The sequence below is a fragment of the Astyanax mexicanus genome, chromosome 22 (assembly GCF_023375975.1).
Source record: "Astyanax mexicanus isolate ESR-SI-001 chromosome 22, AstMex3_surface, whole genome shotgun sequence".
Lineage (NCBI taxonomy): Eukaryota > Metazoa > Chordata > Actinopteri > Characiformes > Acestrorhamphidae > Astyanax > Astyanax mexicanus.
In genome coordinates, this window is record NC_064429.1 from 23,345,641 (window position 1) to 23,369,076 (window position 23,436).

At 37.6% G+C, this 23,436-nt stretch overlaps 1 protein-coding gene across 14 annotated transcripts in view; it reads right to left on the reverse strand.

Moving 5' to 3' along the window:
• Window positions 1-23,436, reverse strand: part of kcnt1b (potassium sodium-activated channel subfamily T member 1b) — a 144,770-nt gene that overhangs the window by 57,248 nt on the left and 64,086 nt on the right. For 13 of the 14 annotated variants that reach the window (XM_049470789.1, XM_049470786.1, XM_049470787.1 and 10 more), the window contains one exon: window positions 2,993-3,072. In XM_049470789.1, coding sequence (XP_049326746.1) covers window positions 2,993-3,072 — 80 coding nt within the window. Of the gene's footprint in view, window positions 1-2,992; window positions 3,073-16,988; window positions 17,028-23,436 lie in introns of all 14 variants that reach the window. The other variant, XM_049470790.1, reaches the window with a different exon arrangement.

Genomic DNA, 23,436 nt, shown 5'->3' on the forward strand with positions numbered 1-23,436 from the left:
ATTTATTAGAAGAAGCTGGGCTCAGATGAATCAATGGACCATCACATAGTATAAACATGTATTGTGGTCAGATGAATTAGTATTCCAGAACTTATCTGGAATAAATAGATACCCAGAGCTTCAGACCCAAGATAGATCAGACCCCTTAGACCATCCAGACTGTTATCAGCAAAAATAAAGAGTCCAAAAGCCAGGGTCTGTCATGGTTTGGAGTTGTGTGATTGCACTTCTGTGAAGCAGCTTTATTGTTGCAGAAAAGGGAACATTTGAGATCTGAGAGCAACATACAGTATGCTGCTTTAAACATAACATCATTTCCATCTGAAGCCTAAACATTTTTCAACAAGACAATGCTAAACCACATGCTGCACACCTTTCAAAGGTAAGATTTATGATCTTAACTTTTTGTGTTGCATGCCTGAAATACAGGAATAGAATAGTACTGTATATTAACAAATTAAATGTTAATACACAGTACAATACATACTATCTGCAATTAAATCAAAAAGTAAGTTTTTTTGGGCTGTATTACAGTTGCAAGAAAAAGTATGTGAACACTTTGGGATTACTTGGATTTTTGCATAAATTGGTCATTAAATGTGTTCTGATCTTCATCTAAGTCACAAAAGTAGACAAACACAGTCTGCTTAAACTAATACCACACAAAAAAATATTTGTTTGCATGGTTTTATTGAACACAACATGTTAACATTCACAGTGCAGGGGTGGAATAAGTATGTGAACCATTGGATTTACCTCAACCAAACGTTTCCTGTAGTTGCAGATCAGACCTGCACAAATACTTTTTTCTTGTAACTGTATGTTTTGTGCCCATAATATTTATTCTGTTTTACTGTTAAAAGTAGTATTGCAAACAAAAGTAATTTAAGGAAAAAAATACAGTGATAATTGTCTTTAGATATCCCACAGGCTTTTAAGTTTTATGAGTAACATCTAATGATTTGTCGTTTCTCATTAAGAACCTATAAAGTGGAGCTCTGTTTATCCTCAGTGATGTTGTTCTGTTGTACTGTTGGTTGTATGTAGTGAACTCCTCCGGGCCTCTGCGAACTGAATGTGCAGAGGGGCCAATATAATTTCCCGTCAATAGCTCTAAACCTCTAAATCTCTTTAATGCTCTTACTGCAGCTCCATCCATCAAATCACAGCCGAAAAATACCTCGCCTAAATTTACAGTTATCAGCAGCGAATGCTCAAAGGGAAATGTTTATAAAGGTAGCCACTGAAGCAGGCTTTAAATGAACTCCACACTACTGTATATTAAATATAATATTTTATTTAATTCAGCAGAGGCAGGTGCACCAACCAATGTTTAAATAAGCAGCTGTTCTTAGTGGTGTTTCAGCAGCACAGGCTAGGGGGAAGCTTCTGTAAGAAGACTGGGTTGCTGAATGTGAAGAACAGGCCTGACCTCTGTATTAATTACAACCCTGCCTTATTAGGGCTGCACTTCACTGAATTCCAAAAGTAAAAAAAGACATCAGAGTTGGGTTAAAGATATTAACAGACATTAAGGGCCCTATTGTACACCCCGCAAAAGACAAGTTGCGATGCTCTTTGCTATCTTACACCCCTTCAACAGTCAATTTTCACGCCTTGCACCTGTGCTGTTAAGGAATATAGTTAAAGAATAAATCTACACTGATGGGGTTGGAGGTCTGAAAGTGAGGTGTATTCAGGTAACTTTCTGGTGTGTTTCTATTTTGGCGGTGGAAAAAACAGATGTGCCACTGACTGATTAAAACCCTGACAACAGTCAACAGCCAGAGTCCATACCTATACATGTCCCCAGTACAGTGAATGACGATGGCCACACTGATTGGTTTATTTCACATTAAGCACAAAAAACACAAAAATTAATTAAGAAAAATAGTATATGTCTTTTTTGCACTTTGAGCCATGCAATGATACCAAAGTCACACCAGCTGTGCGATATGTAATTGACCGGTGTGCTATAGATTGCTAAAATATTGTCCTAGTGATGTTGCCCACTGACTGCTTTATGAATGGGATTTCTTACAACGCTAATCGTGGCATCCCACCATTCAACAAAAAGAGCCAATCAGCTTGTTCCATTAGTTTTTTATCAGATTTTATCAGTGATGTAAAATATGTTGTTTAAATGGCAATTAGACTTTCAGTTTAGAGTACTTTCCTATTCAAACAAAGCCTTGTCTATAAATACTTTGCACTCACCCAAATCTGGCATCAGAGAACTTCTAGACAGAACAATATTTACTTAAGACTGTGTTCCAGGTTTGTCAGACACTAGAAGGAGTTCAAAATAAAAATAAAAAATATATATATTTTCTTTGCTTAGTTTTTTTAGATAAATACTTTATTCTTCTCAAAATTAAAATAATATATTAGTTAGATATAAATAAAGTAGTTTTTTACTATTGACCAGTAGTTAGTTTCGATTTTTAATTCAAAATTATTTTAATTCATTAGCCATTTAGCTCCATTAATCCTCACTCATTGAGGACTCTTTTAATAGATATCCTAGCTAACAATTTTTGTTTAGTAAAACGTTTTCTAAACGTTACAGATAACATTTTTGAAACCTTTAATCTGACAATGATATCCAAAAGCATTATCACACATCCCACTTTTTGTCTGTATTGTGCACAACACCCATCAACTACTGTGAGGCTCTACAAACAATGCTGACATAAAATATAAAAGAAAAATCACCCCTCGCACCCTTAAACTCACACACACACACTTTCTCATTAAGATGTCAACAAACACAGTACATAAAATCTTAAAGCACTAACAGAACGCTTTGCCTTTGGACACACAATATTTCACCTTTGGCTTTGGAATTCATAAGGTGGACAGTTTTATAGCCCTGAAGTCAATAACGCTTAGCTGTGAACATTTAATACTAGCTGCATGACTCTGCAGTGATATTGGATTTTTCTTAACGGCACTTTTCAATTGAATAAACTTTACAGCAGGTTTCACTTACTTGACCTTTGGTTTTTGATGAAGAAGAGCTTCAGCCTCTCTTTGAACGTGTTTTCATTCACATAGAACTCCACTTGTACCCTACAAAGAAAAAACATTCTTTAAATACAGAGTTATAGAAAGATTTTAAATATAAACAGTGGTGTCACTTTTAATTGTTAAGTAATCAGCAATGAAAAATAACAAGATTTTATTTTTCCAAAATAGTTAAGTTAAATGTTAAGATATAAATAAAGTCATTCAGTGGTGGTCATTCCAAGGGTCTACACCACTAAAATAAATACATAAATCCACTTTATATATTATACAAAACTCCCAGTAAACCTACATGCATGTACTGTTGATCATTATTAAAATATTAACATAGAACCCTCAGCATAACCCCCACCAAAATTGATTAAAACACATTTTAATTTCTATCTCAAAATGATTAAAAAAAACAATGTAAACAATGTAGGTTGGTGTAGCACAGTGGATAACAACACTGTCAACCTAATGGCAGATTAGGGGTCTGGTTTCTCTGCAAGACAAACACATGAAAACAGTACAGCAATATCATATTATGACCATGATATGATCAACATGTCAGCATAATAATTATGCTTAAATTCTGAAGAAAAAAAACAAACTAAACAAATGCAAACATTTTTGAGATTTTAACATATTTTCAATACTGTTAAAATATAAACAAATAAGCCTTTAAATCAGCATTTTTTTTAAAGAATGAACACAGAATGATTGTGCAGCCGAAAAAGTGGTTCCCATGTAGTTGCTGTAGTATACCAGGAGGTTGCAGTAGTCTTGCTAAGTGTTTAGCAGATGGTTATTATTCGTTATGGTGTGGCTAGGTGGTTGCTTTGGAATAACAGGTGGTTACTATGAAGTTACTAAGTGCTAGGTAGCTGCTACATTATCCCAGGTGGCTACTGTGGTGTACCTACTGTAAGTGTTTGATATGGTATCTGAGATTTGAGGTTGCTATATGTGTTGCTAAGTGGCCACTAGATATGTGCAACAGAGTCAAAGTAATTGCTATTGTATTTCAGGTGGTGCCACCTTGTGGTTTCATGGCAGTAGCTATGATATCCCAGATGGCTGCTGTGTATCTATGGTGGTTGCTAAGTGGATGCTGTGGTACCCTGTACGGTTGTTTGGAGTATGTTGACATAAAAAGGGGGTCAAAACTTTGGTAACATAATAACTTCTACAGATTTGTTGTACAAAAGTGCATTGCTCCATGGATACATCATACAATCAGAGCAAACAATTATGTAGATTTTAAAAACTGCAGAAAAAAATCTGCAAAAAATAAGAAAACAATAAATTAAATCCACACAACCATCCATAAATTCTTTTTAAAATTCTTGTGTATATAAAATGCAACTTAGTGCGTGTTGTCCATTTCATACACTGTGTGACAGATTAGCAGAAAAATAATTATTAAGAAACTCAGATAAATCTTATTTTTTTATTTGTCTAAATTGGCTGACATAAACCTTAAGACACAAACCTGTGGTAGGTCTTAAGTTGGTCACACATAGAGCATTCCTTGGTGCTTAAACATTGGAAACCATTACTCTTAATGCAGATGAACACAAAAATCTACGATATAAGATCTGTGAAAATTCTATAAAATGCCAAAAATCCAGTATTTTAAAGGAACATTCCACTGGGAGTAGCCTGGCTCAGCCCTGTAAAACATCACGTCTTTCTCACATAAAACTCCTGTGTGTGTCTGACGGAGAAAGAGAATCTGATCACAGAGCTAAACATATCAGATTATACATAATCTACTCTCCATAAAAGGCTTTCAACTTTCTTAACTTGAACTTCTTTAGTATAAACAAATCATCTGGAGTCATTATGGAGCTCTTACTTCAGCTACGGTGTTCAGTGTTAGACCGCCTTTAGATTTATTAATCATTACTATGGGTATAAAGGGTATACACTGGGTATAGACTGCTTAACAGCTGATGTGTGTACTTAATAAGCACCATTAGCACTTTTTACTTGGGTATGGACTGAAAAATAACATGATTTTTTTTTGTTAAGATATAAATAAAGTCATTTAGTGGTGGTGTTGTAAACCAAGGGTCTACAACACCAAAATGAAGTCACGAACCGTCACGCACACACACGCTCTCTCGCGTACCCTCTCTCTCTCTCGCGCCCCCCCACCCCCCGCCCCCCTCTCTGGCACCCTCTCTCTCTCTTTCTCGCGCACCTTCTCTCTCTCTCGCACGCGTGCGTCCACGCTCTCTCTCTCGCGCGCGCGCGCGCACCCTCTCTCTGGCGCGCACCCCTCTATCTTTCGCGTGCACTCCCTCTCTCTCTCCCTATTAATATTCTTAGGAAAAAAATATGAGTAATTTAAGCAGTTAAAGTAATGCTGTTCTTTTGTTCTTAATAAAGCAACACAATCAGGCTCATTATTTGTTTGTTCCAACAAGATCCAAAAGATGGAGCCTCTCATGATGACAGTAGGAGTGAACTCTGGTTTTAAGCATTTAATAAAAGTGCTCAAGCCCCGTTACAACATTCCAGCCCAAAAAACAAAACATTATTGTAATGAAGATCCATTGTTATTATAAGGGTATAAAGGTGAGGCTATACAGAATGCCCAGCCTCTTTATTTTTTCCACCAACCGTACCGAAAACATACCGAACCATAGGGTTTATACCGAGGTGTGAACCAAACCGTGAATTTTCTGTACCTTTACACCCCTAATCATTGCTGTAAATATCTGGAAAACTTATACAGTTCATCTGATACAATGCTAGATGAAATTAAACATTTTAGATTATATAACATCTGTAGCCAGTACATCTCAACAGCAGCAACAACAGAGAAAATAATGATGGATTAAAAACGACAGATCATTTCATCAGGCATTTTTCTGCACACTCAACGTGTTCAACAGAAATTGAGCACATTATTTCCTCACGCACTCGTCGTGTTCCTGTAGAAGAATAGAATAGGCCTGATTGCATAATATTAGCGCTAATATTACAGCTGCAAAACTCTGAAATGAGCAGCATGGAGCAAAGACCCTGAGACAAAAGACACAGAAAAAGAACGGTAAAATGTGTTCTCAGCCTACCTGCTCTCAAAGCCGCTTTTCTGTAATTACCACCAGCTCCATTAGGCAAAATGAACCGTCAGTCTATTTCTACCCACTGAGAATTCAGCTGATTACAAGTGAGGCTATGTTTTTTTTTTTCAATTTCTGAGCACATAAGCCTAAATTGAATTTTTATTTTGGGATAAAATGAATTCTTGGAGTCTTGATGTTGAGAGCCAGATACACTGCAGCTGTTCAGCACCAAACAGCACCAGCCTATAGAATACATATACGATTACACCTCTCAATAGCACACAATCATACTGTCGATGTGATGTTTTTACCTGGGTTTAGTTTGAGTTTTTGAGCAGTCTGGGCACACTAGCCTACTTTTAGAGGCACATCTTAATCAGTATTGAGAAAAGAAGAACCAATAGCCCTAATTAGTTTTTTAGGGGATCCTGCGGTAATTTTCTCTTTTACTGGGGGGGTCCTCTGTGATTTTATTCCCGTCTGGAACAACCATGTATGTGTTTTTCTCAGATGTCCTCTGAGAAAATTACAGGCTGAATTATCTACTGTTTTTTGCTGAACTCCGTTGGCGTCTGGTAATTTTATTCCCGTCCGGACGGACATCTCCGAGTTTCGTCACCTCGCGTTTAATAAAATAGCTGCCACGCACCGTAATTACACTTTGGGGGTGCGTTTCCACTGAGATCCACATGAACACAACAGCGAGTGAAAATGGAGGAGCTACTGAACGCAAAGTCATGTGTCAGAGAAAGCCAAAAAACTTTTATCACTTAGTAGAAGTGTGAAATATTTTTACAGACGTCCCCCTGAGAAACTAATCCCGCCTGGATAGGACTAATGAGAGATTTTGATCTGTGATCATCTTTCAGCTCAATTTGCCAATCCCAGATAACAATCAAATCCCTATACAGAACTGCACTGTGGAGCTCTACATCTGAACACAGCCAAAAAGGGGTGCTTATCCTGGACTAAAAACATCAGCATTTGTGTGGATGGTAGTGTTTGTTAACTCTGTTAACGCTGTTCTGCCCTGCTAATAGCTACTCACTGTATAGACTGCACAAAAAATTGCACTCTTGAGAGGGGTATCAAATTAGTGTTGTCAAAAGTTAATATTTTCTATCCTTCATGAGATGTGTAAGTCTTACACATTGAGAAATGAAAAAAAAAAAAAAAACCAAATCAGCTGTTAATAAGCTGTGCACCAGCTCTGTAGTTCCAGCTAGAGGTTTAAGGCAAAACTGCTGTTTCTTATGGCCGAGTAGTTCTTGCTGTAATCCTTAACTATGAATATGATCAGATTGGCTCAAAGGACAGGCTAAATCAAGAAAAATATCAGCTATGGCTAAAAAAGGACAACACAATGCATTACCAATCAATCTCTTTATCTTTAGTATGTACTCAGGGTACATTTTTGTGCATTCGAATGTTCATAGCACTACAACAACTTACCAAATATGCATGTTAATAAAGTATGATCCCCTAGGATGGACTAAACTATCAGATTATTGCAAATTTGGGCTAAAAACTTCCTGATCCTTATTTTTCCATCTCTGTATGATATAGTTTTCTAGGCTTGTTTCTAGCCAGAATGTAAATGTATTATTAATGAGAACTGTTATACTGTTGTATCAGAGGCAAGCCTCTCCCATACAGTAAAATCTAGTGACCAGTCTATGCTGTAGTAATGGATTATATTACATCACCTACATTACAGTACAGTGTATACTGTACATATCAGTGTTATGTACTATACACTGTAACTCTGGAGCAGATACTTGTGTTGGGATATGATATGTGTATTAGTAAGCACATAAAAATGCTTAGAGGATAAAAAACATGACATCATTATGCATCATTATATAAGTAATGAAGATCAACCTGAATATAATGAAGATAAATTGTGTATATTGTGAGAAAGTGTTGAAGAATTATTAATAACACTTGATTATCATAAGGCCACTCGCTTTCCCTTTAAAAGCTGTAGCTCTGGTGAGAACGAGGCACTGTGGGAATAATTATTGGTGAGTGTTTGTGTGTGTATGTGTGTGTGTGTGTGTGTGTGTGTGTGTGTGTGAGTGTGTGTGTGTGTGTTCTGTTTGCAGAGCTACCAGCATTACTGCAGGACTAATAGCTAAATCCTGAGCTTCCAGCGATCACAGGCCTGTAAAGCTGACTAGTGCCAGACATTTAGAATAAGTGGGAGAAGACTGTAATTAGCACTGCAGACAGAAGCGAGGGCGAGAGAGACCCAGAGTGAGACCCGAAGAGAGAGGGAGGGAGAAAAAGAGAAGGAGTGAGGGAGAGAGAGAGAAAGAGCTATCTGGATTTAGTGCAAGAGAGAGAAAAATAACGTAAAGTTGGAAAAAGAACAAAAACAGAGGAAAGAGAGAGGTCGATTACACAAGGACAGAGAAAAAGTGAAAGTGACAGAAGAAAACACAGTGCAAGAGAGAGTGAGTGAAAGAGAGAAAAAAAGAATGAGACAGTGGGAATTAGATGAGACTTATAACATGCAGTAAAAGTAAGAGTCAAAAATTAAGAGTTAAAAACTGCCAGCTAAAATGAGCCAGAGAGACAAAGATAAAGAGAGAGAGAGAGAAAAAGAGAGCAGAGAAGAATCAGTGTTTTTAAGCCAAACACTGCAAACTGTTAATTAAGTTTTTTGGCAGATTTGATTAGTTATGTAAAATATGTTGTTCTAATGGCAATAAGACTTTTACCGAGGGGTCCAGATTACGGCTCTCCAGCAGAATTTGTGCTAGAGTTAGAGACAGAAACATGTAACAAAGAACTATTTCTATGCATAAAATAAAACTTTCGTAACAATAAAATCCTTGCAGGAAATGTCATCCCGTTTATTTTCAAAAAGTATAAGAAAAACTAACTGATGGGCAACAAACATTTAAAGAATTTCCATTCTATTGCTTGCAAATTGCACAAAAAGTCAGTGGACATTGAGCGCACATGCTCAGAAGAGTGTGAGACCTTGCTAGAAAAACCTTGTTCTCAGTCCCAACAGAGGCAAACAGCCAAACCTGGTTATTAATCCAAGGTTCATACAACCCTGTCACCAATAACCTGGTTATTTAACTCCTAAACCACGACTGGCCCAGAAAAAGAAACATGAAGTAAGACATTCAGAGAGACCGAGAGAAAAAGTGCAAGAGAGAGAGAGTGAAGGAAAGTGACAATCACAGACAGAGAGCGAATAAGTAAGAGCTAGAGAGAGAGAGAGATTTCCCACTTTCTTACTCCCTTGTCGCTATGGTGATGGCATTAAAACAGGCAGCAGTGACACATATAGAGCCTGTAGAGCTCAGCGAGATGCTGTTACAAGATATACACACTGACTGATCAGATTACAGCACAGAGCATTCAAAAACAATAAACACATATTAAAGTTAATTACAGATCAAAGAGTCAGTCTTCAGGCTGGTTTGCACCTCTCACATTGGTATGTGTATCACTGATCTGATATTAGGATTGGATAAGTTCTGATATTAACATAATTCACTGGATCGGGTATAGAATAATTAGGCCATTCCACAATACTAATCCACTCATATAACTCGATTCCCGCACTGTGGGCAGCTACATGCAGGTAATCTAGGTTTCAGTATACTGCCCTCCACATGTCATCAACTATCAGCGAGTAATCCAGCTCAGAAAAACCAAGTGGAGGCTAGCTGCTGTGTCTGTTAGTGTTATGGGCTTTAATCTAAATAAGCCCGGCTGTTAGTATTGGAGCCCTGTTAGCAGAGAAGCTTTAACTGTAGCTATAGTGTTATTTACATTGTTATTACATGATACACATACCATAGCAAACAGAATGATATGATCTAAATTCTGTTGTTTTTGCTTAATTTTTTTTATTTAAATGTTGCACAAACATTTATTATTTTAGTGACAGATAAAGAAGCAATATGGGCCACTAAAATAATAAGAAATTTTGGCGTTAACTATATTTTTGCCAAAATGATAAAACATTAAATTTTTTAAACTTAATTTAAATAATACACTACTTCTAAAAAAAAAAAAAATACATTTTATTTGGTGATATTACAGCATGCAATATGACATTTTGATGAGAAGTCAATTATATAACCTGTTGCTAGTAGATATTTAATATGAAACGAGAACAGTGAGAACTTTTTTTTGCTGCAAACATCAAAAAATCTGTACCCTAATGGCCCATATGAAATAATACTATTATAGTTCAAGGTATTTTTTACGGTATCTATTATCCGATATTGTTTTTTTATTGGCCAATGCCGACATTTAGAGAGCCGATATCGACGGATGCCGATTATAAAAAAAGACAATAAACGGCCCAATTACTCAGCCAGACGATATGTCAGTTGATTGTGAGTTATACAATTTACCATTTCAACAAAGCAATCAGATTAGTATCGGGTATCAATTAATATGTAAAGATAATATATATATATCGGTTTTAGAATTGATAAAGATGTATCGGTGCATACCTAAAAGTTCTTTTCAGATAAAAAAAAAGAAATTGGTTAAATCGTTGTAATATAAATATATCCAGTGACAAACCCAAACAAGTGAAACTGTGAATCAGAGATTTACACCATTAATCACCAGATTTCACACACACCAATACACACAGTCATTCAGTAGCCCTGCCTGTTTCCTAGACTCTCAAAATCTACAAGTCTTCACCTCCATCTGTCAAAGTATCTTGAACAGCACATGTCAAATCCAGCTCGCAGCAGTGTGAAGACAGAATTCTGTCAAAACAACAACAAATAAGGCCCACAGCAAGACGGGGAACATAACAACATGCACCATTTTCCTACCAGAGAACACTACAGGCTACACCTGAGAGTTTAGATAGCATTTAACTCGCTATCCTTAAAAACACTCAGCGTCTGAAGACAACAGATCTTTGTATACCTCCATCCCACCCACACAAGGCTGAGAAACGTCAGGCAGATACAGTACGAGCTCTATAAATAGTGTAAGGGACATGAATATTGAAGCTGTGGAGCACTTTCCTGTCAGCAAGCTCCCGTCAACCTACTTTAGAGCTATGGTGAGGAAACAACTGGTGCTCTGACACAGCAGTCACGATGCTGCAGTGGAGAGGATATGCTTGAAAAGCCTATACTACTACACCATCGTTACAGAGGAAAATCTATTGTACTTTGGCTTCCATTGAAACCAACTGCACCACTTTACCACTCGATGCAATAATTACAGTAGGATGTTCACACTTTAATGACACTTCAGACTTAAAGCTGCTCTCACTGCAGGATTGGATTGCCTCGGCTGAGGTAATGCCTTTGTGTGAATGTGTTCACTCTTAAAAATGAGTGTTTTAAGAAAGTTTATTCAGAGCAAAGTCAGATAAAAAACACTTTTAGCACCCTAAAGAACCTTTCAGTGGATTGGTCTTCAAAAAAACAATTTTGTACATAAGAAGAACATTGTTTGGTCTAAAAAACACCATGTAGTGTAGCTGAAGGTACTGATTTAAGGTACTGACTTGCAACAATTCTTTATCAGTATTTACATTCTGATTCTGATTCAATTTATTTAATAATTACACAACAATGAAAAGGAAGTCATTATTCACTTTAAATGATTAAGGATAAAAACACAATAAAGCCCTAAAAGTATTCATGCTAGGATAAATGACCTTTCCTCAGCTCTAGCTAGCTAACTGTGAATCATGTTGGCAGGATGAGAGCACTTTGCAACGATTAGGAATAATTACACAAAAGTTGTTAGATACAGTGTTAAAAAAACACTAAACTCTAAATTACATTTTTCCTTTAATAATTGAAATGAAACATACTAGTCCTGCTTAAATTTAAACATTTTTATTGTGGTAATTTTCACCTTGACAGTGCTCTCACAGGTTCAGCTGTGCTATAGGTGAGGAGGGTGTGTCCGTGTACTTTGGTATGCAGACACATCACAATATGCAGACCAGTCAATCAATAATACCGCCCCCCTGCTGACATCCAACCAACTGGGTCACACCGCTATCAGAGGCATGATGCTGCTGCAGCTCAGCCAATCAGCTCTTCCTCCTGCCTTGCCTCTAAACCCATACATCACCCAGTGCCCCCCCCAAAACTACTCCTCCCATTTTTAGCCTTTTTCAAATTTAGCCCTGAAAAATCTATTTGTTAACATAAGAAAGGGTTATTTAAAGCAAATCCACAGAAAGAAAAAAAACACTTTTAGCACCCTTTCCTGCATTGTTCTGCAAAGAAACAATTTTATATTTTTTTATTGCTCATGATTTCGAAAGAAACAATACATGAGCAAGTGTCCGAACAGTTTAAAACCCTTGGAAAATCCATGCTATACTGCATTTAAACATGTTACATTCTATGCCACTCTACTCTGTGACCAAGAACTATTTAGGAGCCTTCCTATGTTTAAAGTGAATTTCAAAGTACCCTTTTAAAAATATATGAGGCTGTTCATTAAGCAGTAAACAGTCATGCGCACCCATACTAAAAATACCTATATTTTCATATATAATTGAATGCATGTAAATGCACTGGAGACGTTTTCTCACATTTACCGAGCTGTCAGAGTGGGCCTGTATAAAAGCCATACATATTCTTACCAGTTTAAAACTATAACGCCCCACACGCAAGCTGTTGCCTCTACTGAAGTGGTGCTGTGCTTTTATAAAGCCACAAGAATATGCATTCCATTTAGGAGAATTATCACATGCATAATTAGACTCTATTATCTTTTATCTCTTACAAATCAGAGTCAATTCCATCACATCTGCTGTAGTGCTGCCAAGCTATCAGACTGCATTGTCAATTACCATAAAGATAAAGCAAGTGATTTAACACAGTGGCTTGTGCTTATATAAAGCAATGCTTGAAAGCTGCACAAATATACATTGCGGATAATAAGAACTGCTATTTCTTGTCATTATATTTATTTATTTAACCTTTAATAAGCCAGGTTAATCCATTTAATAACACAGATTTCTTTTACAAAGAAAAACATCTACATACAAACAATCTAAAGTCAACTGACCTCACTATTACCCTAAAAGTGTTCAATGGTAAAATACTGTGAATCTTAAGTTCATTTTGTAGGTTGTTCCAGGCAGACGGAGACTTTCAACTGACGTTCAAATCAGTCCAAACTAAAAAAAAACAAAGGCTGTACAACTTTTGGCAACTTATGATAATCTAAATAACATTATTATATGTTTAAATATCATTTAAATAACACAGAATTAAACTGCAACAAATTTCTATAAAAATAAATAAATTAATTGTCTAATTTCCAAGTGCAATGTAGAATATCTTTGCTGTCCAATGGAAAACAAGAATCTCATATTTGTGGATTTTTATTTAACTACATAATTTGAACTGTCACTTACACTGTGTCAAAATTTCATATTGAATGTACCTATAACTTTTCTCCAGATTGAACTGAAATAAACTTTTTTTACACTGACTTCCATTAAAAAGTTAAGAAGGATTTATGTTCCTCCTTTAAAGTTGCTGTTTGTGAGATGCTTGCTTTTTATTGGACAGCGATGATATGTATAAGCAACAACGCTACTTTTAATATTGGTTACTGTTTGGCCTGTCAATGTTAAAGTGTTAACACACACAACAAATTTGGAATCAGTAACATGGTTTTATTTATTTATTTATTTATTTTTATTTTCAAGTTTGTCCCCAACTTCTGCCATAATCTGCCCTGGCGCTGCCTAATGTGCAGCGTTTTTCTGGAGTGCTTTGCTTGTGGTGAGAATGTGATCTTGTCTCGATCCGACCCAACTATCAAATATATACCCTATTTTAATTAGGCTAAACTGCTAATAAGGCACACTGTAATCGGATATATTAACCAGATAATATACAGGTGCTGGTCAACGAATTAGAATAATTTGAAATAGTGCAATCATGAAATTCTTTGAATGCATTTTTTGTGCAGAAAGCAAATCAGGTGTTCACCGCACCTGTCCTACTCGTTAGACTAATCACAGAACTCGTTACCTGTAAAAAAAATTTGCTCAGCTGAGCTTTCCAAAAGGCCCACTTAGGCCATTTAACTGTGACACTGTTGTTTTATTGAATTAGAATAATGGAGAAACCGTTTCATTGAATTAGAATAAATGCTCGAATTTTTGTTTTCTGTGAAGAGTGTTCACTGTGCAGTATAAAGTCAGGGTTGAGTAGAATTTCTAAGTTGTAAAATCAATCATGGGTAAGCAGCGCGACCTCTCAACCGGAATAGTGGCTCAAATTCAAGCCCTTCGCCAACAAGGCTTGATCCAAACTAAAATTGCTGAGCAGCTCGGCATCAGCCAGTCTTCCGTCTGCAAAGCTCTCAAGAAAAACTGCAGCAAGCGCACCAACTGTTCCGGCGTCCGAAAAACTTCTGCTCGCGACAACAAGCAGCTGAGAAAGATCGCAGTCAGCAACCGGTTCAATTCCACTTCCGAGCTCACCGACTTGTGGAACAAGCAGACCGGCGCTGACGTCTCCAGATCAACCACTTACCGTCGTCTGCGCGAACTCGGCTTCAAATCTCGCGTTCCAGCAGTAAAACCGATGCTGAACAAGAAACAAATGGAGAAACGGCTGAAGTGGGCCAAAGAACACGGCGAGTGGACTGCTGAAGACTGGCAGAAAGTGGTCTTCAGTGACGAATCACGCTTCTGCATCTCCTTCGGTGACCAAGGTCCTCGTGTCTGGCGTCGTGGTGGCGAAACCTACAACCTCGAGTGCGTGAAAAGATCCGTCAAGTTTCCCCAGAGCGTTATGGTCTGGGGATGCATGTCCGCTCGAGGTGTAGGGAAACTCTGCTTCCTCAAGAAGACTGTCAATGCTGCCGTATATCAAGATGTTCTGGAAACGTTCCTGATTCCGACTGTTGAGGAACAGTTCGGCGAAGAAGACTTCATATTTCAACAGGATCTTGCACCGGCTCATGCGGCAAAGTCGACCAAAGATTGGTTCACTAAAAAACAGCTTGAAGTTTTGGCATGGCCGGCCAACTCGCCTGACCTCAATGTCATTGAAAACCTTTGGGCCATCGTCAAGCGGAAAATTCGCGACAGAAAGCCTACTACGCTGAACTAACTGAAGCAGAACATCGCCACTGCCTGGGAAGCTGTGAGTGCGGAAACTTGCGACAAGCTGGTCAAATCGATGCCGCGGAGACTTCAGGCAGTCATACAAGCCAAGGGGGCAGCCACAAAATACTGAGAAAGTGATGATTGTAATTATAATAAAAATTATTCTAATTCAATGAAACGGTTTCTCCATTATTCTAATTCAATAAAACAACAGTGTCACAGTTAAATGGCCTAAATGGGCCTTTTGGAAAGCTCAGCTGAGCAATTTTTTTTCCAGGTAACGAGTTCTGTGATTAGTCTAACGAGTAGGACAGGTGCGGTGAACACCTGATTTGCTTTCTGCACAAAAAATGCATTCAAAGAATTTCATGATTGCACTATTTCAAATTATTCTAATTCGTTGACCAGCACCTGTACTGCTATGAACAAACACTGTCTCTGCTGCTCCATGCTGTTTACACAGTGAGAACAGTATGTGCAGCATTCACTGCCCACATTTGCGCTGCACCTCCTATTGAAAACACTGTGTTTAAAAGAACACTGGCAAATTTTCAGCGTTCTGTGTTAAATCAGTTTCACACTGAACAGAAATATGCGCTGTAACACAGAATTTTATCACTATGTATATTTTATTGCTCCTGTGCCAGACAGCTCTGACCAATCAGAAGGAGACGATGTTCTTGCGTGGTTTATTTGTGCGCATTTTATTGCGTTTCGGTTTATGCCTGAAAAAATGGGAGAAAATGCTTCAAATAAATGAACTCATCAACTGATCCAGACCAGAGAAACCAACTACAGGTTTGAAAATGCCCCTTTATACTCAGCCAATTAAGTTCTAATTCAGAAATCCTTACAACTACTGAGACTTTTACAGTAGAGTAAAAAAACTTTCCTCTATACAATTTGTCATGCATTCTTTATTCCAATGCCCCACCTACAAACATACAAGTATAATACTAGCATATAGTAGTATTTTAATTGACACCATTAATATAAATATAATTGCATTTTATATTTCTTACATTCATTCTTTTATTTACATTTAAATATCCACTATAAAAAAATTGCGTCTTGTCACAGAATATTGTTGTGAATAATCTCTGATTACATTTTTATAATCTATTGACACCACTAGTTCCTATACATTTTTTTAAATCATTTTTTCTTTAATTATAGCAAACAATCATCATATAAGACTAAAACTTATTGCCACAGGAAAAATCTTTTTTTTTTTTTTGGAGCATTTAGCTGCTTAATCGCTTCACCATATAAAAACAATATTAAGTAAAAGTCTATCAATGCTGTGTGTTTTCAGCATAATTCAGCATGAAAGCTATCTAGCAAGCCACTGTAACTTGGTTTCTAGTTACTTCCTCTTACGTCTACTTAGATAATAATAGCAAAGAGCTTTCTGATGATCATCAAGTCAGAAAACCACAGGTGCAAGCTGCAGCACCACATCCTGTCATTAGCACAGAGCAAGTCACTTCAGCAAACATGGTGGAGCACGATACACTTCCTTCACAAGCATAGAAAGCAATTTAATAATGATATGAAGTGTGTTATAATGTACCATATCACAAACAACACGTCACATGTGCAGATCTGAAGCACTGAGGTGTTCAGCTATGATGTATCAATTGGTGCAAAAGCACAAAAAGCACTGCAGGCCCTATATTTCTGAAAGCTGCGCATCACAACAGCTCAGCAAAATATAGCTGACATTTACAGAAAGGCATTACAGCTCGTGACCGTGTTCCCCCGTAATGGTCATGATACGGCTCTGTGCTTTCTGAACTTACTGTGCGTTAGTGGAGTCCATGCTGTATTCTTCTGAATACCTGGGAAAAGCAGACACACACACACATAGCAAAGGGCAGAGAGAGGTTACAGTCCGAGATTCATGCAGAGGCAGCGAGCAGGTACTGAGCGAGCAGGGGAAGTGTGGACTGAGTCGATCTGTCTGAGCGTGCAGCTGTTCAAAAGTTTAGAATCACTTGTTTATTTCACATATTAATATATATGTTATTATATTGTGTGTCGTATCATATTACTGTAAAATACTGTGACTAGGAGGCTATTTTTCCCCCTTAAATTATTTAAAACAAAACATGTCTACAAACCAATTACAGTCAAATACACTCATTCCTATCAACAAATGTAAGTGAGCATAAAGGTGTTTTTTTTAGTTTACTACATAATTTAAACAGACAAACTGTCCCTTACACTCTGCCAAAATGTCTTAATAAACGAACTAATAGAAATACTTTTTCTTTCTTTCTATAAATGAATTTTGTTCTTTGAATCCTGTTTATGTAGCTTGCTTTCGGCTACCGGAGCCCTAAGAGAGCACAATTGGCCTTGCTCTCTCTGGGTGGGTAGAAGGTGCTCTCTCCACACATCATTCCATAGGTTGATGTTGATCAGCACGAGGCATCTGTGAGTTCATGTATCAGAACCGAGTCGCTGCGCTTTCCTCTGAACGCGCTGTGATGCTACTCGGCAATGCTGTTGGAAAAGAGGCGGTGTCTGATTTCACATGTATCGGAGGAGGCATGTGCTAGTCTTCACACTCCTGGTGTTGGAGCATCACTAGTGAAAGGGGGAGTCCAAATGAGTGGGTTGGGTAATTGGCCTTGTAAATTGGGAAGAAAATATGAAAAAAAAAATAGAAATATATATTTTTAAAATGATCTGAAATAAACTTTTATTTACATTGGCTTACTTTGACAGTTTAGAAGTTTTTTCTCTCTCTATCGTCAGTCTCTTGAGGTCAGGGGCCCCTGGCCCAAAACATTTTGCAATGCCTATCAACATTTATAATACATCATATTTTTATTTCTGAGGGACCTCCATTTAAAGGATCCTTTGACAATTAGGGACTTTGACCTCTTGGGGGCCCTAGCCAAGTTTTGGGGGGGCCTAGCCATGTTTTTGGGGGCCCTAGCCATGCTTTTGGGCCCCTTATGAAAATGGATGAGACATTGTGGCACTTCTCTGACTTCGACTTTTGGCTATTAGGGGTCCTAGGAAAGAGGTGGACATATTTTTAGAGAGCCCTGGTTATGAGACCAGGGGGCCCTAGAGAAGAGCAGGGCATACCAGTAGTGGGCCCCCTGCTATGGGGCCCCTGACTTCCACAGAAGTCGTTTACCATGGCTCCTTGACAAACTCTTTGCCGAGGGGTCCAGACTATCCTTAATCCATCCTTGGGGACAGGCACCCTTGGGCACATCCTGAGCAGCTGTCCAAAGGCGCTGGCTGAAGGCCGTTATCGCTGGAGGCTTGATCAGTGTTAGAAGCATCAGACGTAGATGTATGTAGAAGCTCCTGTAAAGTTGCTGTTTTGGAGATACTTGTTTTTTATTGGACAGCGAGGAAATTCAAAGGAGCCACTTGGAAGTTGTGCACAGAATTTGGTGAATAGTTACATGTAAAGTTCTACCAGTCCATTTATTCTACTTTTAAGAAAGTTCTATAACAGTTATGAAAAATAACATGGTGACTCTTAGCCAACAAACACTGTTGACTTTCAACAATGTATTACTATGTATAATATGTGAGCTAATAGAAGCATTATAGCTAGCTAGCTTCTTAAAAAATATCAGCAAATGCACAGTAAACTTATTTTATGTTTAAAGAAAATTAAGAAATCTCTTCTAAACAAAATTCGAAGGTAAAAGTTCAGCTCAAATACTCCAGTGCAACCAAACGATTGATGACAAGTGATTCTAAACTTTTGAACAGAAGAAATATTTCTCTTTTCTGTTTGAAACAAGCAGGGAGACTTTTGCATTTGCTTAGTGAGATTTTATATCGGGACGTGTTTTTTAATAGCAGTCTTTATGCTGGACACTTGGCCTTGTGTGGTAATACATGCAGGCAGACATACACAAAGAAATGCATGAATAAGAATGTAAAGCAGAGAAGACAGTGGATCCTTCGCTGTAGTGCTGTTGAGCGGAGCTGCAGATGTGGTGATGGATGGGCATGGTGGCGACAGAATGAAAGTGATTCATGAGGGCTGAATTCTCTTTGGAGGCTGCAACATAATAGCAGCACTCAGCCGAGGGCACCAGGTGACTAAGCTGTGAATACCGCGATCACACGCAGGTCGTAGATAAGGGCTATCATAGGTTTTTGATGGATGTTTTAAAGGAATACTCTGGCGATTATCTACTAAATGTCTGTCTGCAGTATCTGTAGCATATGATTGATTATTATGTATCATAATTTGTCAGTACTTAGGAAAAAAACAGAAAACCAACCGCCGACTCATAAAACACTGGTAATAGAAGTCAATAGGCAGTTACTGAAACTCTAGTAACCCACTGGCTTCTAGTTTAACCCTCTGGGATTGAACACACATGCTTCAGGGTCAATGTTTCCTAATGTTTCTATTATAAAATATGTGCAATAAACTGGTGTTCTGCCTCCCATTGTGTCCATCTTCTTTATACTTCATACGTAACCTGAATTTGCAATTCATAGTTATTTATGTCCGTCAACAGCTTGTGTGAAACCAACCAATAGATACTCAGGAAGTCAATAAGGACTTACTTTATTAGAAGGCTGCTTATGAAGAGCTTATTAAGTGATTGCCTGAGTTACTTGGTCGGTTTGAACACACCTCTTCTCATTCAAAGTGTTTTCTTCTTAGGATTTTTCACATTGTAAGTTTAATACTGAAGACTATATTAAAGTTATACAGGAACACATGCAGAATCATTCTGTAAACAAAAAGTGTTAAACAAACCAGAATATGTTTTATACTTTCAAAGTATTACATTTATGTTTGAGGACAGACCTGCCCACTTTTGGTATTTTAATCTCAGTGTCTTTATGAGGTAGAGTCACCTTTAATAGTTTTCTCAGCTTCTTAAAGGAGTCAGGTTGTAAAGAGCAGTTCAACAGCACTGTAAAGTAGTTTCAGTGAAGTTTCTCCAGCACTGAGGCTGGAGCACTATTAGCATTAGCTAATTTTAGCTCTTTTGCCGTTCAGAGGTGAGTATATCGGACTGTAGTCTATGTGTTTACTGTGTTAAAACAAGCTATGTGTGACGAACCACAATCCAATAAACAGTTTTAAAGAGTCAAATCTGCGAAGATTACTGTGCGAAACAACATTGTTCCTTAATTTTGTCATTTAAAATGCCCCTAAAAATACAGTGCACAATAGACCTTTATTAATAGTGTGGCTTTTAGTCTGTGAAACACAGTACTACATAATTCCACATGTGTCCCTTAATTGTTTCCATGTCTTTAATATCTATAATCTACAATGTAGAAAATAAATGAAATAAAGAAATAAAGAAAAACACTGAATAAGAACGTGTGTCCAAACTTTTGACTGGTAATGTACATGTGCTAAGAAATCCAATGACTGAACTTCTGCCAAAACACTTATATAACGAGTTTCTGTCCAAGAAACTAGAATAATGAACAAACCCTCCAGACACCTTAAACTATATATAGTATATATGTAAGTACATTTTTAGATCACTGTGAGAGAGGCAGAAATAACAAGAGGCAAATTACAGTCTGTGTGTTCGGTGCTCAAAAGTCTTAACTAGAAATGTTTACAATGTGTTTTTTAACATTATTTTTTACATTATATCAGCATCTATATCAGCACCTTTGAGAATAGGATTTGCACAGTCTGTGTTTGGAGTAGATTTAATAAAAAAATAGATTGACACATAGTAGTATGTGCTTAGTTTGTGCTGCACAATATTGGAGAAACTGAACATTGGGCATTTTGTTCTTCTGCAATATACAGCTCTGGAAAAAATAAGAGACCACTTAAAAATGATGAGTTTCTTTGATTTTACCAAATTGAAAACCTGGAATATAATCAAGCGGAAGATGGATGATCACAAGCCATCAAACCAAGCTGATCTGCCTGCATTTTTGCACAAGGAGTGGCATAAAGTTATCCAAAAGCAGTGTGTAAGACTGGTGAAGGAGAACATGCCATGAAAACTGTGATTATTCCACCAAATATTGATTTCTGATCTCTTAAAACTTTGCATTATTTGAGGTCTGAACGCTTTGCATATCAGTTGTTATTTACAGCCATTTCTCATTTTCTGCAAATAAATGCTGTAAATGACAATATTTTAATTGGGAATTTGGGAGAAATGTTGTCCGTAGTTTATAGAATAAAAAAAATTTTTTTTACTCAAACATAAACCTATAAATAGCAAAATCAGATAAACTGATTTAGAAACTGAAGTGGTCTCTTAATTTTTCCAGAGCTGTATATCAGAAGATAATTCTCTATGATACTGTACAGCATCTACGGTACCAAAAAGGATAAAATACTCCTAAATAAATAAATAAATATCAGGAATTATGGATTTAATAATATCTATTTCACAGAATTTAACAACCAATATTCTTCACTAAAGGTTTAATTAGACCCTATTAATTGGATTTGTACCACCACATGGAGTAATGAAGCAGTAACTTTAGTAAATCAAATTGGGGAGGAGGGGTGAGTCTTATTGCCTATGTTTTAATAAAAATACTCATATTTACCACGAAAATAAAATGATACAATATACCGCAATATCAATAGCAATATTTGGTCCCACCCCTATTGTGTACATTGAAATCTGGTTTACATGACATTGCATATTATGCAAAGTGACTATTGTGTATGTGCACTTTGAAATGGTGATGCTCAGACGATATGTTGTGCAGCCCAATTAGCACTGAATTAAAGCATGTGCAGCATGTGCGAGGAAAGCGCAGCAACCCAGATCTGATACATCAGCTAACAGACGGCTGTGCTCATTGACATCAACAAGAAAGTGATGTTGTTCAGCAGCAGTATGGGATAAAAGCTGACGCTTGTCACTATATCTTTATTTGTATCTACTGTAACTGTAGATTAACCCTTCTCATTTATAAACAGAATCTGATAGGAAGGCTTATTCTGCTACACATGAACTCAAAGGAAAGTCAAATTCAGTCAGGAGAGCAGAACAGATACCTGTGCTGACCGAAATCACCAGAGAGCACCATTTACCCACCCAGAGAAAGCACAGTCAATTGTGCTCTCTGACTCTGGCTGCTGATGGCAAGCAGCATGAACCAGAATTCAAACTAGCGATACTCTGAATATAATTTTAACTTGTTATAACAGAAGCCAGTGATCAGATGCTCAGATGATGCTGTGTTATTTTACTAAGCACACTAAAACATATTAATGTTATTATCTGTTCTGGAAGCATATGTTTCCCACGTGGCAGAAAGATGGTTTTAAAAATGCTGCCGTATTCTTTTATGCTGCACACACACCACACCTCATCCCTTCCTCCCTTCCTGTCCTTCCCTCTGGACATCTTCTACCTGGCACAGCTCAAGCCCCGAACAAACGAGTCCCGGTCGTACAAGCAACCTCAGCGCAAACAGTCACTCGTGCAACTTTTAATGACCAATTCCAGCCATTAACTCTCGCCTGGACGCGCAGCAGCAGCAGCAGCAGCAGCATGAATATTCCTTCTGTGTGCAGCGTGAACTAAATATTCCCTCTGAACTCCTGAACCAAATATTCTCTCTGAATGGGCCGACGCGAGTGTTCGTCCCAGCGTATGCAGCGCAGACGACCACAGTAAATATTCCCACTGAACTGCAGTGAGCGTAGCACAAGTTCATCATGCCGAAGCTGCAGTGCCTCCGAGTCTCAGCGGCTCAAAGCAATTTCACTGTGTTTGCTGGGTTTGCCCAGTTGTGCCTGCTAAGGCTATTAGAGAGAATCTATGGCATACAGTCTTCCTCATTACACTGCTTTCATGGTAGGAGTGTAACCTTTTAGGCTGTTGGTCTACAAAGAATTACTGATATAATTATTGCAGGATTTTAAGACCTCATTTATTATTCAGCTTGACCACCTATTACTAGCATACTACTAATGAATTAACAAGCCATGAGATCATGAGATTTTGGGTTCTTTCACAAATACCTTGTTTAGTCTGGACTTTAGACTTTCAGTTTGGTCCTAACCAAAAAAAGCAGGTGCAGAAAGTGTAAAAACAATGGTCCAGACCAAAGGACCAAAGATTTGGTTCCAACCAAAAAAATTTGGTTGGATCCAAATCAACTGCCTTAAAAAACACTGCCTTACCAGACGTTAAGGCAGACTATTATCACCCATTAAATTATAAAAAGAAAGAAAAAAAAAAACAGCTCCTGAAAGGCAACTCACCAAACTCACTCGCTGACAACATTCTACAAACCAATCAG